Raw genomic sequence first — 18,090 nt, forward strand, 5'->3', positions numbered from 1 at the left:
CTTTCCAACGTGACGATTGTCCCTAGCCGGGGCATACTGCGATCCAGGGGCGGCAGCTCGATCTAGCAAATCATGCTCAATTGCCTGAGCCCGATCATAAATCTCGTAATAACCCCTCAAGTTCAGTGATATTATCTGACTGCGAAGGTCTGGCTTCAGCCTATCTCGAAACCTCCGGGCCTTGTCCAAGGGGTCCTTTATCATTCTCGGGGCAAACTTGGACAGCTTTACAAACTCAGCTTCATACTGGTCCACCGACATCTAACACTGGCGAAGCCTCATGAATTCTGCTAATTTCTATTCTCGGGCGCTTTCTGAGAAATACTTACTATTAAAGGTCTCGGTAAAAATAGTCCAAGTCGAAGAAATACCAACAGGGAACACTTGACCTCTGGTGGCCCTCCACCAATCACTTGCATTTCCTTGAAGCTGGTAGACTGCCAGCATTACCTTTTCTCTCTTGGTACACCCCAGTACTTCAAAAGCCTTTTCTAGTTCTTCCGTCCATCAGGGTGTAGCCTCAGTATCATCTCTCCCATCAAACTTCGGAGGCTTCAACTTCAAAAATTGCTCGACCAGCTTGGACATCGGTTTGTTTGCATTTACCTGTCCTTGACCAGGGTTCCCATCATTCACATGGTTCCCATGATTGCCATTATTCCCATTGGCTCTGTTGGCGGCTGCAACATCAGCCACAGTAGCAGCAACGACACTAGCATTCCGCTCTTTAGTCTGTCTACCCATTAAAATCCCGACTTCTTGTAGTACTCTTAGAATTCCATCAATCCGGGGATCCTCTGCAACTCTCGCTTGTGGGGCTACATGACCTCGACCTTTACCTCGACTGCTCATTCTCACTGGGTCTTACACTCGTCTACCTACTATAATTCCACTCAGGAATTAGAGACTTAGGCCAATTATATCAGTCTAAAGCCCTAGGCAGTGAATCACAATAATAATTCACTAAACAGGCAGACAATCACAAACAACACTTAATCAAAACCAACAAAGTTCATGGACTTACCTCAAGTCCTGATGCACCTGCACCTCACACATTAATGCATAAGATGACTCAGCAACCACAATCACACAGTCTACGGTGCGCATGGCACACGAGTCTCCCTAACTAACTACCCCAAAGTCATCACTCCTTATCACTCCAGGCTTCAACCATCTTGGATCGAGCTAACCTTGCTCTGATACCAAATCAACGGGGGATGTCACGCCACAAACCCCCAACAGGCTCGCGACACCCCTTCGACGGTCATATTGAACACGACGTCCCAGGACGCGTCGCTAACCCAAACAAAACACGCGAAGACAAACGCAAGCGGAAGTGAAAATAAAACAACCCAGACAAAAGATAATGACAGAGGGATAGCACAAAACAATAATTTCATTTACGCCATAACAACCCAGGCTACTAACGAATAAACCACGTTCAGAAAAAGGGGATGGTGGTTGGATAGTCTACAACACTATATAAAAAGGGGGCATACAAGAAGGGAAGCAACATCGATGTCCATTACCACTTCCGGTCTCTGAACCGCATATGACGACCGTTCGCCACTTCAAACCTGAAAATGTTTAATAGCGAGAATGAGATAAATCTCAATAAGTAAACAACCTAAACCCCACCTAGGCCAATGCGTACCCAGACCAGCCTCAACATGCAATCTAACCATCGATGTACAAGAAATCACAAAAACATACTTACGTTGCTTCTAATCTTGCACCAACTCTACATATTAGTCAAATCACTATAAGCAATAATATTCCAAGCACACATCACAATCACTCGAGCGTCAAACACACTTGTATTCATCCACTTCAATCAAGTACATTCCACATGCATGTCCATCCAACTATCCACGACCCGCGTAAACACAGCTCAGGTCCTTTCCAATAGCCCGCGTCAACATGCCTCAGACCCATTCTCACAGCCTGCATCAATACGCCTCAGGCACCTTTCTCACAGCCCGCATCAACACGCCTCAGGTCCTTTCTTACAGCCTGCGTCAACACGCCTTAGGCTCAACTTTCTTTCTAATGACCCGTGTAAACACGCCTCAGGCCCAACTTTCCTTCCACTGACCCACGTAAACACGCCTCAAGCCATTCAGACAAGTGCATACGCCGCATTATTCAATCAATTTAATGTCATCACATATTCAAACATCACCCAAGGATATTCGATCAACCACCATAACATTCGTCACTCATGCGCACCAAGACAACCACAATTCCACCAATTCAAGTCATGACTCACTCACCCGGCCTTGGTCACATTCCACAGTGACAACCCACCATTAATTCACACGGGACAATTCAAGTATCAGCCCACTCGGGACAATCACACACTAAATTGATATTCTAGCATCAACGGCCCCTCATACAATCACACTAAGCCACAGCTCACATAATGCGCGTTATCCCCATCACGAATCATCAACATGAACTACCATCAAACGAATGTTAAATCACACATGAACAACTATCATCCACGGCACAACTTCCAGCATTAATCGACTCTAAAACTACCCACAAAATCGATCATAAATCACCTCGTTTCAGCCCACATTCCGACCTATTCACTCGTCCCAAACCAGCTAACAATTCTGTCGCCAAACCGCGTTAAACGGCTACTAAATCCACCTTGACCAGCCCCTAATCAGCTCCATTTCCACTCCAAACGACCCCTAAGCAAGTCTAATAACACTCAAAGTCCTAGACAAGGTTTAGGGTGTCGTTTACCTCAACCTGAAGTAAGAAAATGGGGCAAGGGCAACAGCTAGGGGGCCAGAACAAAGCAGCAACAGTAGCTGCAGCACCGGTGGTCGTGCGACAGTTTGTGGCGACGATGGCAAGGCAGCTGCTCGAGCGGGCAACAGGGCAGATTGTTGATGGCAAGCAAGTGGCCAGAGTCGGGGCAGGGGTGGCGGTAAACCGCCGGAATAGAGGCAGCGAGAGGGAGAAATAGGGCAAGGAAGCTGCCGGGTCGGAACAGAGAGCGGGGCAGCGGCTGGGCTCCAGCGACTAGGCAGACGACCTACGAGCAGCAGCTCCACTGTCGACGTTCTCGGGCTAGGGCGACGCCGACGCGACTTTTCCTCCGACGGCTCTCTAGTCGCGCGAAACAGAGAAGGAAATGGGAGAGAGAGACGGCCAGAAGAGGGAGCTGGGGCGGTAGTGGCGAGCCAGCGGCTGGGTGAAGCAAGGTTGGTTGGCTGGTGGCTAGGCAGCGCATGAGGATGGCACCAGTAGCAGGCGAACCGCAGCTCGCACGAAAAACAGTCGGCCAAGGGAGGGAACAGGTCGGACGGCTTGGCTGGGCAGAGACAGGTGGCCAGATGATGGCTAGGGTGGACGACGCGCAACTGCCAGGCGGACTGCGTGCGACAGCGGTCAAGCATCGATCGACGAGCAGAGGAGACGAAGTAGGAGCTGCGGCATGAAGAAAGGAAGGAAGGAAGGAAGGAAAGAAGGAAGGAAGAAGAAGAAGAATGAGAAGAAGAAAAGAAAAACGAAGAGAGAGAGGAGAGGGGACAGCCATGCCGAGGGAGAGGACGTGCGGGAAAAAGAGAGGGGGAGGGGATGTGACCGGGGGAAGCGTGCGCCAGAGAGGAGAGAGAGAGAGAGAGAGAGAGAGAGAGAGAGAGAGAGAGAGAGAGAGAGAGAGAGAGAAAGTCAAACGTAATCGAGTGTGATCCGACGGCCCATATTCGAACTCGAAGTCGATCCAATGGCCCACAAAAGCCCTAATTAATAAATTAGGATTTGGCCCACAGACACTAAATAAAACACACTACGAGGGAGGTCTATTAGTCCAAATTCGCATCCGGTCCAAATTTCACTTTTCACTTATCCCGGGCAATGTCGACGCTGGCCATAATAATATCGACACCACTCAATTAAATTTTTCAAGAAACTCCGATAAATTCGACACTAAAATTCGGGCTTTAATTTAACGGCCAAATTCGATCAAGTGCGATTCTAGTGAACTCTCTAATTTAAAAAAATAACCCAAGTATGATCAGCTCCGGGCGAGATTTTATTATAAGCGCACTGACAAAATACCCGTTTTATAAATCCCAAAATGGGTCGAAATTCGGAATGTCACACGGCACTTCAACACTTCAATACATAGAAGCACTTTCTGTATGTGTTGATCAATATGCGGATAAAAAACTCCAACAACCCAAATATGTATCTATTTATTCAAGTTGACCGAATAATGCTCCAGTTCAAGTGAATGATGGACTTTCCAAATTTGACCATGACTTCAATAGGAAAATATATTCTTTATGCTTCCTATTCCAACGTGAAGTTCAATAAAAGTAAAATCCAATGTGCAGGAAAATCCAATTTGACCGAAAGTCCTCTTTCCAATCTCAGTGGCCAAAGACCTCAACGTATAATAGAAAAGCTAATATCTCAACTTGGTTGTGGATTCCTTTATTATTATTTTAAATTCCAAAATTCCAAAATTCATATTCGGGCTCAAACTCGAGGCATATTTTAACAAAATCAAACCTCTTCCAACTTTTTGCTCCAATTAATCCTTCTTCATATACCCTTTGCTTTCTTGAAGCATCAATTCGTAATTTTTTTAAACAAAGAGAAAAATCCGGCCTAAGTCCACTCAGAATTCCTTCAAGTACCCATTGGAGTCGCCAAGCTATCGCGCCCTCACTGAATAGTGAACCACCTAAAGGTTGGCTAATGGATTACTAAGCTTACACTTAGCTCGAGCTCTCCCAAACCCATACTAATTCAAAACTTGGTTCAAGTTAATTAACATGCAAAGTCAAAATTATTTAACTTGGTTCGAAATAACATACTCTAAGGCAAACTCATAGAGTGTGTTATTACTATAAATATCAACAACACAACCATTATTATCTTCAATATGGAATTTTCTTTCTTCAGATTTGTCGAATCTTGTTTCCCATGTTTCATTTGTGCTTCAACTTTAGCGTTTATCGAACAACCATCATCCTCTTTTTGGGTCGACATTAGTTCTTGTTCGACATTGCTTCAGTGAAAAACTTTTGCACACTCTCCTTGCCGATTAACTGCTTTCCGCATCAACCCAAATAAAAAAAAACTATTTGTGGGAAATTTGGTTATAAAGAAAATTAGTGCCCTTTAAAAATAAACTTATTGATGAGATTAAATTTGACAACTACCCGAATATAATAAGAAATTCACACAATAGATGGCAACTTTTTTACTAGACCTAAATTTGGTTAGAAATCCACATCATCCGACAAGTGATATATATCATTAAATGAAAAGGATAATCTTTCTCCTCTACATACCTTTCTAGTTATTAACTCATTCAACAACTTGAATGAATCTTTGAGAATATAAAGTTGCTCCATTGGTTCATCTCAACACATCACTGAACTAGATCACAAAGCTATCAAGACTTATCGAGAGAAAGGCCAAGAGAGAGAGGCTAAGAACTGTTTAGGTTGGAATAGCCATGGTGGTAATAGCATCCAAGAGAATGGGGTCGATGATGCTCGTGGCGGCTCTAATACTATGTTCGTCCATCAGTGTTGATGCTGATGCACACATACTCTCATGGCGCAAGGCTAAGTGTATATTGAAATGTTTCTGGCAAACTAACCCAGTTGGATGCTTTCACGAATGCTATGATCGTCTAGGCGAGTCCTTAACGTTTACGTCATCAAAGCACTGCGATATTGGTTGTTTGTTGTCTACTTGCCTTGACCACCGTCCAGGTAATAATCTTCACATCGAGATCGAAAATATAATGTAGCTTCTTATGAGATCCATAAAATCATGGAAGTCATTGTATAATCTTGTTTTCTATATTTTAATTAGGAGAGGATAGTTGCATACCAATTCATTTCATTTCCTTAGACTTTGATATATGCTCATGTTAAAAAAAATTCAATTTCAATTTTGATGTGAGTGACTTTTTTAATCTCTTGTTTTATATTTGAACTCATTTAGACACCAAGAAAGTTGAAGTGGATGTGAACAAGATTAGAGCTTGTGCAGATTCATGCTCTCGAGTTGCCGAAGACTTATTCATTGCACTAAAGCTGTTGAACTTATGTATTGCCTTTGAGGTGTCATTGATCACCAAATAAAAGGTGCCTTTTTTAATTTTCTCCTTGAGTGAAATGCATTTCTATGAAATTTCAATTGTTAAAATGAGTTTACTCTCTATTATCTGAAATTAGATTATGTGACATAAATACAACAGAAAAGGTAACCTGTACAGGATATCAAAGTTGGCTTTGTCATGCCTCTTCGGATTCGTGTCAAATGTGTCACGCCTCGAACCTCAACGGGCTCACGACACCTCTACGATGGTTGTATCAAACGCGATGTCCCAGGATGCGTCGCCGACCCAAATGAGAGTATACACAAACGGAAGCGAAATATAACAACCTAGACAATAGACAATAACGAAGGGATAGAAATAGCACAAAACAATAATTTCATAACAATGGAAAACAGTCACTTACAACATTCGGCCAGACAGTCAAACAATAGGCTCCTAGGGTTAGCATCCACCATTATCATCAAAAAGGGATAGGTGGTAGGGTAAGCTAGCTAGTTGCACAAAAAGGGCTCTATCAAAAAGCTTCTAAGCCCAGCACCCAAACACTCCTACGGTGCCCAATATGAATCAGACCTTGATGACTTTGACTCCGTGTTAGAGTTGATCTCGATCAGCTCTTCCTCGTTATCCGGCTCCTCCCCGGGCTCGGACTACATGGGCTCTAGCGCACCTAGGCCAATGCGTACCCAGACCAATCTCAACAAGCAATCTAACCATCGACGTACTAGAAATCACATAAACATACTTACCTCGCTTCTATTCATGCGCCAACTCTACATATTAGTCAAATCACTATAAGCAATAATATTCAAAGAACACATCACAATCACTCGAGTACCATTCATCCACTTCAATCAAGTACATTCCACATGCATGTCCATCCAACTATCCACGACCCGCGTAAACACGCCTAAGGTCCTTTTCCCACAGCCCGCGTCAACACACCTCAGGCCCATTCTCACTGCCAGCGTCAACATGCCTCAGGCTCAACTTTCTTTCCAATGACCCGCGTAAATACACCTCAGGCCCAACTTTCCTTCCGCTGACCCGCGTAAACACGCCTTAGGCCATTCAGACAAGCGCATACGACACATTATTCTGACTTCTTGTAGTACTCTCAGAATTCCGTCAATCCGGGGATCCTCTGCAACTCTAGCTTGCGGGGCCACATGACCTCGACCTCGACCTCGACCTCTACCTCGACTGCTCATTCTTACTGGGTCTTACAGCCGCCTACCTGCTATAATTTCGCTCAGGAATTAGAGACCTAGGCCAATTATACCAGTCTAAAGCCCTATGTAGTGAATCACAACAATAATTCACTAAACAGGGAGCCCATCACAAACAACACTCAATCACAACAGAATTCATGCACTTACCTCAAGTCCTGACGCACCTGCACCTCACACATTAATACATAAGATGACTCAGCAACCACAATCACACAGTCTACGGTACGCATGGCACACGAGTCTCCCTAACTAACTACCCTAAGGTCATCGCTCCTTATCACTCGAGGCTTCGACCATCTTCGATCGAGCTGACCTTGCTCTGATACCAAATCAACGGGGGATGTCACACCCCGAACCCCCAACGGCCTCGCGACACCCCTTCGACGGTTGTATTGAACACGACGTCCTAGGACGCGTCGCTGACCCAAACAAAACACGCGAAGATAAACGCAAGTGGAAGTGGAAATAAAACTACCCAGACAAAAGATAATGACAGAAGGATAGCACAAAACAATAATTTCATTTACGCCATAACAACCCAGGCTATTAACGAATAAACCACGTTCAGAAAAAGGGGACGGTGGTTGGATAGTCTACTACACTATATAAAAAGGGGGCATACAAGAAGGGAAGCAACATCGATGTCCACTACCACTTCCGGTTTCCGAACTACATATGACGACTGTTCGCCACTTCAAGCCTGAAAATGTTTAACAATGGGACTGAGATAATTCTCAATAAGCAGACAACCTAAACCTTACCTAGGCCAATGCGTACCCAAACCAGCCTCAACATGCAATCTAACCATCGACGTACTAGAAATCACATAAACATACTTACCTCGCTTCTAATCATGCACCAACTCTGCATATTAGTCAAATCACTATAAGCAATAATATTCCACTCACAATCACTCAAGCGCCATACACACTTGTATTCATCCACTTCAATCAAGTACATTCCACATGCATGTCCATCCAACTATCCACGACCCACGTAAACACGCCTCAGGTCCTTTCCCACGGCTCGCGTCAGATGCCTCGGGCCCATTCTCACCCTGCGCCAATACGCCTCGGGCCTCTTTCTCATAACCCGCGTCAACACGCTCCAGGTCCTTTCTCACAGCCCGCATCAACACGCCTCAGGCTCAACTTTCTTTCCAATGACCCACATAAACACGACTCAGGCCCAACTTTCCTTCCACTGACTCGCGTAAACACGCCTCAGGTCATTCAGACAAGCGCATACGCCACATTATTCAATCATTTTAATGTTAGTCACTTATTCTAACATCACCCAAGGATATTCGATCAACCACCATACCATTCGTCACTCATACGTACCAAGACAACCACGATTCCACCAATTCAAGTCATGACTCACTCACCCGACCTTGGTCACATTCGACAGGGACAACCCACCATTAATTCACCACCTATGAACACAATTCAAGCATTAGACCACTCGGGACAATCACACACTAAATCGATATTCTAGTATAAACGGCCCCTCATACAATCACACTAAGCCACAGTTCACATAATGCGCGTTATCCCCATCACGAATCATCAACATGAACTACCATCAAACGAACGTTAAATCACACACGAACAGCCATCATCCGTGGCACAACTTCCAGCATTAATCGACTCCAAAACTAGCCACAAAATCGATCATAAATCACCTCGTTTCAGCCCACATTCCGACCCATTCACTCGCCCCGAACCAGCCAACATACTTGGTTCGAAATAACATACTCTATGGCAAACTCATAGAGTGTGTTATTACTATAAATATCAACAACACAACCATTATTATCTTCAATATGGAATTTTCTTTCTTCAGGTTTGTCGAATCTTGTTTCCCATGTTTTATTTGTGCTTCGACTTTAGCGTTTATCGAACAACCATCATCCTCTTTTTGGGTCGACATTAGTTCTTGTTCGACATTGCTTCAGTGAAAAACTTTTGCACACTCTCCTTGCCGATTAACTGCTTTCCGCATCAACCTAAATAAAAAAAAAACTATTTGTGGGAAATTTGGTTATAAAGAAAATTAGTGCCCTTTAAAAATAAACTTATTGATGAGATTAAATTTGACAACTACCTGAATATAATAAGAAATTCACACAATAGATGGCAACTTTTTTACTAGACCTAAATTTGGTTAGAAATCTACATCATCCGACAAGTGATATATATCATTAAATGAAAAGGATAATCTTTCTCCTCTACATACCTTTCTAGTCATTAACTCATTCAACAACTTGAATGAATCTTTGAGAATATAAAGTTGCTCCATTGGTTCATCTCAACACATCACTGAACTAGATCACAAAGCTATCAAGACTTATCGAGAGAAAGGCCAAGAGAGAGAGGCTAAGAACTGTTTAGGTTGGAATAGCCATGGTGGTAATAGCATCCAAGAGAATGGGGTCGATGATGCTCGTGGCGGCTCTAATACTATGTTCGTCCATCAGTGTTGATGCTGATGCACACATACTCTCATGGCGCAAGGCTAAGTGTATATTGAAATGTTTCTGGCAAACTAACCCAGTTGGATGCTTTCACGAATGCTATGATCGTCTAGGCGAGTCCTTAACGTTTACGTCATCAAAGCACTGCGATATTGGTTGTTTGTTGTCTACTTGCCTTGACCACCGTCCAGGTAATAATCTTCACATCGAGATCGAAAATATAATGTAGCTTCTTATGAGATCCATAAAATCATGGAAGTCATTGTATAATCTTGTTTTCTATATTTTAATTAGGAGAGGATAGTTGCATACCAATTCATTTCATTTCCTTAGACTTTGATATATGCTCATGTTAAAAAAAATTCAATTTCAATTTTGATGTGAGTGACTTTTTTAATCTCTTGTTTTATATTTGAACTCATTTAGACACCAAGAAAGTTGAAGTGGATGTGAACAAGATTAGAGCTTGTGCAGATTCATGCTCTCAGAGTTGCCAGAAGACTTATTCATTGCACTAAAGCTGTTGAACTTATGTATTGCCTTTGAGGTGTCATTGATCACCAAATAAAAGGTGCCTTTTTTATTTTTCTCCTTGAGTGAAATGCATTTCTATGAAATTTCAATTGTTAAAATGAGTTTACTCTCTATTATCTGAAATTAGATTATGTGACATAAATACAACAGAAAAGGTAACCTGTACAGGATATCAAAGTTGGCTTTGTCATGCCTCTTCGGATTCGTGTCAAATGTGTCACGCCTCGAACCTCAACGGGCTCACGACACCTCTACGATGGTTGTATCAAACGCGATGTCCCAGGATGCGTCGCCGACCCAAATGAGAGTATACACAAACGGAAGCGAAATATAACAACCTAGACAATAGACAATAACGAAGGGATAGAAATAGCACAAAACAATAATTTCATAACAATGGAAAACAGTCACTTACAACATTCGGCCAGACAGTCAAACAATAGGCTCCTAGGGTTAGCATCCACCATTATCATCAAAAAGGGATAGGTGGTAGGGTAAGCTAGCTAGTTGCACAAAAAGGGCTCTATCAAAAAGCTTCTAAGCCCAGCACCCAAACACTCCTACGGTGCCCAATATGAATCAGACCTTGATGACTTTGACTCCGTGTTAGAGTTGATCTCGATCAGCTCTTCCTCGTTATCCGGCTCCTCCCCGGGCTCGGACTACATGGGCTCTAGCGCACCTAGGCCAATGCGTACCCAGACCAATCTCAACAAGCAATCTAACCATCGACGTACTAGAAATCACATAAACATACTTACCTCGCTTCTATTCATGCGCCAACTCTACATATTAGTCAAATCACTATAAGCAATAATATTCAAAGAACACATCACAATCACTCGAGTACCATTCATCCACTTCAATCAAGTACATTCCACATGCATGTCCATCCAACTATCCACGACCCGCGTAAACACGCCTAAGGTCCTTTTCCCACAGCCCGCGTCAACACACCTCAGGCCCATTCTCACTGCCAGCGTCAACATGCCTCAGGCTCAACTTTCTTTCCAATGACCCGCGTAAATACACCTCAGGCCCAACTTTCCTTCCGCTGACCCGCGTAAACACGCCTTAGGCCATTCAGACAAGCGCATACGACACATTATTCTGACTTCTTGTAGTACTCTCAGAATTCCGTCAATCCGGGGATCCTCTGCAACTCTAGCTTGCGGGGCCACATGACCTCGACCTCGACCTCGACCTCTACCTCGACTGCTCATTCTTACTGGGTCTTACAGCCGCCTACCTGCTATAATTTCGCTCAGGAATTAGAGACCTAGGCCAATTATACCAGTCTAAAGCCCTATGTAGTGAATCACAACAATAATTCACTAAACAGGGAGCCCATCACAAACAACACTCAATCACAACAGAATTCATGCACTTACCTCAAGTCCTGACGCACCTGCACCTCACACATTAATACATAAGATGACTCAGCAACCACAATCACACAGTCTACGGTACGCATGGCACACGAGTCTCCCTAACTAACTACCCTAAGGTCATCGCTCCTTATCACTCGAGGCTTCGACCATCTTCGATCGAGCTGACCTTGCTCTGATACCAAATCAACGGGGGATGTCACACCCCGAACCCCCAACGGCCTCGCGACACCCCTTCGACGGTTGTATTGAACACGACGTCCTAGGACGCGTCGCTGACCCAAACAAAACACGCGAAGATAAACGCAAGTGGAAGTGGAAATAAAACTACCCAGACAAAAGATAATGACAGAAGGATAGCACAAAACAATAATTTCATTTACGCCATAACAACCCAGGCTATTAACGAATAAACCACGTTCAGAAAAAGGGGACGGTGGTTGGATAGTCTACTACACTATATAAAAAGGGGGCATACAAGAAGGGAAGCAACATCGATGTCCACTACCACTTCCGATTTCCGAACTACATATGACGACTGTTCGCCACTTCAAGCCTGAAAATGTTTAACAATGGGACTGAGATAATTCTCAATAAGCAGACAACCTAAACCTTACCTAGGCCAATGCGTACCCAAACCAGCCTCAACATGCAATCTAACCATCGACGTACTAGAAATCACATAAACATACTTACCTCGCTTCTAATCATGCACCAACTCTGCATATTAGTCAAATCACTATAAGCAATAATATTCCACTCACAATCACTCAAGCGCCATACACACTTGTATTCATCCACTTCAATCAAGTACATTCCACATGCATGTCCATCCAACTATCCACGACCCACGTAAACACGCCTCAGGTCCTTTCCCACAGCTCGCGTCAGCATGCCTCAGGCCCATTCTCACAGCCTGCGTCAATACGCCTCAGGCCTCTTTCTCATAACCCGCGTCAACACGCTCCAGGTCCTTTCTCACAGCCCGCATCAACACGCCTCAGGCTCAACTTTCTTTCCAATGACCCACATAAACACGACTCAGGCCCAACTTTCCTTCCACTGACTCGCGTAAACACGCCTCAGGTCATTCAGACAAGCGCATACGCCACATTATTCAATCATTTTAATGTTAGTCACTTATTCTAACATCACCCAAGGATATTCGATCAACCACCATACCATTCGTCACTCATACGTACCAAGACAACCACGATTCCACCAATTCAAGTCATGACTCACTCACCCGACCTTGGTCACATTCGACAGGGACAACCCACCATTAATTCACCACCTATGAACACAATTCAAGCATTAGACCACTCGGGACAATCACACACTAAATCGATATTCTAGTATAAACGGCCCCTCATACAATCACACTAAGCCACAGTTCACATAATGCGCGTTATCCCCATCACGAATCATCAACATGAACTACCATCAAACGAACGTTAAATCACACACGAACAGCCATCATCCGTGGCACAACTTCCAGCATTAATCGACTCCAAAACTAGCCACAAAATCGATCATAAATCACCTCGTTTCAGCCCACATTCCGACCCATTCACTCGCCCCGAACCAGCCAACATACTTGGTTCGAAATAACATACTCTATGGCAAACTCATAGAGTGTGTTATTACTATAAATATCAACAACACAACCATTATTATCTTCAATATGGAATTTTCTTTCTTCAGGTTTGTCGAATCTTGTTTCCCATGTTTCATTTGTGCTTCGACTTTAGCATTTATCGAACAACCATCATCCTCTTTTTGGGTCGACATTAGTTCTTGTTCGACATTGCTTCAGTGAAAAACTTTTGCACACTCTCCTTGCCGATTAACTGCTTTCCGCATCAACCTAAATAAAAAAAAAACTATTTGTGGGAAATTTGGTTATAAAGAAAATTAGTGCCCTTTAAAAATAAACTTATTGGTGAGATTAAATTTGACAACTACCTGAATATAATAAGAAATTCACACAATAGATGGCAACTTTTTTACTAGACCTAAATTTGGTTAGAAATCCACATCATCCGACAAGTGATATATATCATTAAATGAAAAGGATAATCTTTCTCCTCTACATACCTTTCTAGTCATTAACTCATTCAACAACTTGAATGAATCTTTGAGAATATAAAGGTGCTGCATTGGTTCATCTCAACACATAACTGAACTAGATCACAAAGCTATCAAGACTTATCGAGAGAAAGGCCAAGAGAGAGAGGCTAAGAACTGTTTAGGTTGGAATAGCCATGGTGGTAATAGCATCCAAGAGAATGGGGTCAATGATGCTCGTGGCGGCTCTAATACTGTGGTCGTTCATTAGTGTTGATGCTGATGCACACATACTCTCATGGCGCAAGGCTAAGTGTATATTGAAATGTTTCTGGCAAACTAACCCATTTGGATGCTTTTAGGATTGCTATGATCATCTAGGCGAGTCCTTAACGTTTACGTCATCAAAGCACTGCGATATTGGTTGTTTGTTGTCTACTTGCCTTGACCACCATCCAGATAATAATCTTCACATCGAGATCAAAAATATAATGTAGCTTCTTATGAGATCCATAAAATCATGGAAGTCATTGTATAATCTTGTTTTCTATATTTTAATTATGAGAGGATAGTTGCATACCAATTCATTTCATTTCCTTAGACTTTGACATATGCTCATGTTAAAAAAAATTCAATTTCAATTTTGATGTGAGTGACTTTTTTTAATCTCTTGTTTCATATTTGAACTCATTTAGACACCAAGAAAGTTGAAGTGGACGTGAACAAGATTAGGCTTGTGCAGATTCATGCTCTCAAAGTTGCCATAAGACTTATCCATTGCACTAAAGCCATTGAACTTATGTATTGCCTTTGAGGTGTCATTGATCAACAAATAAAATGTGCCTTTTTTATTTTTCTCCTTGAGTGAAATACATTTCTATGAAATTTCAATTGTGATAAAATGAGTTTACTCTCTATTATCCGAAATTAGATTATGAGATATAAATACAAAAGAAAAGGTAACGGATATCGAAGTTGGCTTTGTCATGCCTCTTCGGATTCGTGTCAAATGTGTCACGCCTCGAACCTCAACAGGCTCGCGACACCCCTACGATGGTCGTATCAAATACGATGTCCCAGAATGCGTCGTCGACCCAAATGAGACACCCACATGTATACGCAAGTGGAAGCGAAATATAACAACTCAGACAATAGACAATGATGAAGGGATAGTAATAACACAAAACAATAATTTCATAACAATGGAAAACAATCACTTATAACATTCGGCCAGACAATCAAACAATAGGCTCCTAAGATTAGCATCCACCATTATCATCAAAAAGGGACAGGTGGTAGGGTAAGCTAGCTAGTTGCACAAAAAGGGCTCTACCAAAAAGCTTTTAAGCCCAGCACCCAAACGCTCCTACGGTGCCCAATATGAATCAGACCCTGAAGACTCCGACTCCATGTCAGAGTTGATCTCGATCAGCTCTTCCTCATTACCCGGCTCCTCCTCGGGCTCAGACTTCATGGGCTCTAGTACAGGCTCAGGCTCTTCTTCAGGTTCGGACTCCTCTAATTCCTCTTTGAGCTCGAGATCCGCAAGCGCTACAAGTTCTGGTACAGGCTCGGGTTCGGGACCAGGGTTCTCGGGGGGACCTTCGGAGTCCAGAATCCCACCATCATGAGCATACACATCCCCAAGCTCCCTATCCACGGCATCCTCGTTGCCGTGCTGTTATCCCTCAAAACTCTGGATTGGGCTAACTAACTCCAACCCATCACGATAAAACCAAGCTAAGTAAGTGTGACACTGCAAGTCCTCTAAGCCCACATTTACCCAGACTGTAGTAAGGTGCCGAATGTAAGTATGATGTGGACCTACTGGATACTCGGTCTCCTCATGCACCGTATGCATAGGGACCCCAAAACGTCGAGGTGGCGGCATGATCAAGGTCGAGGTCGAGGATCTAAAATGGTTTGCACTATAGTAATGAGAATAAATCTCAATAAGCAGACAACCTAAACCCCACCTAGGCCAATGTGTACCCAGACAAGTCCCAGCATGCAATCTAGCAATCGACATAAAAGAATTCTCTTGCATACTTACCTTGCCTCAAATCACCCGCCAACTCTGCGCATTAGTCAAATCACAATAAAACAATAATAGCTCAAGAACATAACATAAACACTCGAGCACTATAACCACGTACATTCACCCAATTCAACCAAACACATTTCGCATGCATGTCCAACGGACTAACCATGACCCACGTTAACACGCCTCAGGTCCAGCCCTTCGATCAATCCAGGCTCAGTCTCACGTAACCATGCCTCAGAATGGCAGATCTCCGATCAATCCGGGCTCAGTCGCACGTAACCACGCCTCAGGACATTTCTCTCGACCTGCATAACCACGCCTCAGATCATTTCTTGCCTTTCTAGCCACACCCACGTAACCACGCCTCAGGTTGGCAGCCCTCCGATCAATACGGGCTTACTCCCACGTAACCACATCTCAGGACATTTCTCATGCATATATGCCACAACACAATTCGCCAGTACAATCTAACATGTCATACTATTCAAATTCAAGTCATGCTCACTACATTAGCCCACCAATCCGACCTTCAAGTTGGGCACATTCAAACACCAATTTCACCTACAAACGCCACTACAATTCAGTCATTGAACCCATCTCAATAGATCACTAATTTAGCCACAAAATCACCACCACAATAATCCCTAAATCAATCACATTCAATTAACTAATCCCTGCATAACTTGGTCTGTCACGCCCCAAACCCCAATCGAGCTCGCAACATCCCTCATCGGTTGAATAATGCGACGTCCCAGGTACATCGCCGACCCGACCCAACACATCAAAGTTATAAAACACCAGCGAAAGCCACAAACACCCAGACAATATTAACTAGGGGTAAAAGGGAGAACAAACATACCCATTACCGATTCAAACTTATACAATATTCACCATTTACATAACCACAACATATACATGCACACCAAACTTCTAAACTATATACCACCGATATAAAAAAGGATCAGTAGCCTGGGTATACCCTATCTCCAAAAATGGGACACATCAAAAGGTTTACCTAACCCCTAAAACTAGCCCCTATGCCCTCCAGATGGCGTCGACTCTGAGTCCGACTCCTCAAGACCCGAGTCTGAATCCCCCTGAGCCACCTGCTCTTCCGAGGACTCTGAATCAGCCTTGATTTCAATCGGGTTGTCTATATCACCCGACTCCACCAGAACCTTGACCCGCTCCTCCTCATCAGACTCCTCTTCCAACTCGTCCACTGGCTCATCCTCTGGCTCGTCCTCAGGTGCGTCCTCTAGCTCCATCTCTGGGTCTTCTTCGGGCTCATCTTTGGGTTCTCCCTCTGGCGCCTCATTAGGTTCTTCCCCAGGGTCTTCTTCTTCTGGTTCCTCCTCTGGTATCATCTCGAGATCTGCTTCCATGGGATCATACCCCGCCTGGGATTCTTCCTGCTATGGATCATGCTCGGCCCCTGAGGGCTCAGGTGCTGTAGGCGCAGGATGAAGTCCGGACTGTGCCAGGCTAGTCTCCAGACTAGTCATCTCGCCGTTAGGAGGGGGTATGGCTAACGGGTCCCAATCTCCTACTCCGTCAAACGGCACGTCAAAGCCACGGACGTGGCCAAACTCGTCCAACCCATCCCTAAACATTCAAGCAGTATAGGTATGGGCCTGCCAGAGAGGTAGTCCTACGTCTACCCAGACTACAGTAGTATGCTTAACCGAGGTCGTATTTTCGTCTATCGGGTATTCTACAACATTGTGGTCGGTGTGCATCGGAATCCCAAAATGCTGCAGCTGCGGCGGTTGTCACATCCCGATTTTTGGGCCTGGGAAGCCTCAGGTAAATTGTAATATCCTCAATTTCGGTCCCTGGGAATTGGCTATGGTTTAAGTTTGGTGGTTTTGCAATCGGAACTAATATTTTTACTCTTGTTTTGGAAAACCCAGTTTCGGATCCTTTGTACCCCTTCGTTTTGTTATTTTTGGGGAGACTTTTGTAATCCGAATTTCCAAACACTTCCTTCTTGAAAGTTGTTTCAAACATCTTGAAGTTTTACATACTTTAATTTCATAATTTTTGGAGTTGATATGAGTGGTACGATGGCCTGATTTTTGGATCGTGTGAAACTTCCCAGAATGGGTATTTCGGTGATGTTCACACCGTATTTATTTTCTACAAACTTTTCTGGGCCGATTTTGGAAAAGATTCCTTCACAAAAGTTGTTGAGAACTTCCTTTTCTATGACGTGTATAAATTTGGGAATTTTCCAAGATGATTTG

At 43.6% G+C, this 18,090-nt stretch overlaps 1 protein-coding gene across 1 annotated transcript; it reads right to left on the reverse strand.

Annotated features, from left to right (window-relative positions):
• Positions 1–507: 507 nt before the first annotated feature.
• LOC115691318 (uncharacterized) lies at positions 508–17,229 on the reverse strand. The gene is made up of 4 exons (XM_056303301.1): positions 16,878–17,229; positions 15,854–15,877; positions 15,247–15,402; positions 508–680 (listed from the first exon to the last, which is right to left on the reverse strand). Exons 1-4 carry the CDS (start codon positions 17,227–17,229, stop codon positions 508–510), a joined length of 705 nt encoding a protein of 234 aa, XP_056159276.1.
• Positions 17,230–18,090: the final 861 nt, after the last annotated feature.

The sequence above is a fragment of the Syzygium oleosum genome, unplaced genomic scaffold (assembly GCF_021117445.2).
Source record: "Syzygium oleosum isolate NSW1041296 unplaced genomic scaffold, Sole_v2.1 Sole_v2.27, whole genome shotgun sequence".
In the NCBI taxonomy this organism is placed as follows: domain Eukaryota; kingdom Viridiplantae; phylum Streptophyta; class Magnoliopsida; order Myrtales; family Myrtaceae; genus Syzygium; species Syzygium oleosum.

Bases quoted from the DNA above. Each gene is read 5' to 3' on its own strand.
- LOC115691318 (XM_056303301.1), bottom strand. From the start codon at position 17,229: ATGGAAGCAGATCTCGAGATGATACCAGAGGAGGAACCAGAAGAAGAA. The intron at 15,403-15,853 runs GTAAGTATGCAA...TGGACTCCGAAG, and splicing joins GGCGGGTGATTTGAGGCAAG to GTCCCCCCGAGAACCCTGGT. The intron at 681-15,246 runs GTAATGAGGAAG...CTGATGTTGCAG, and splicing joins TGAGCCCGAGGAGGAGCCGG to CCGCCAACAGAGCCAATGGG.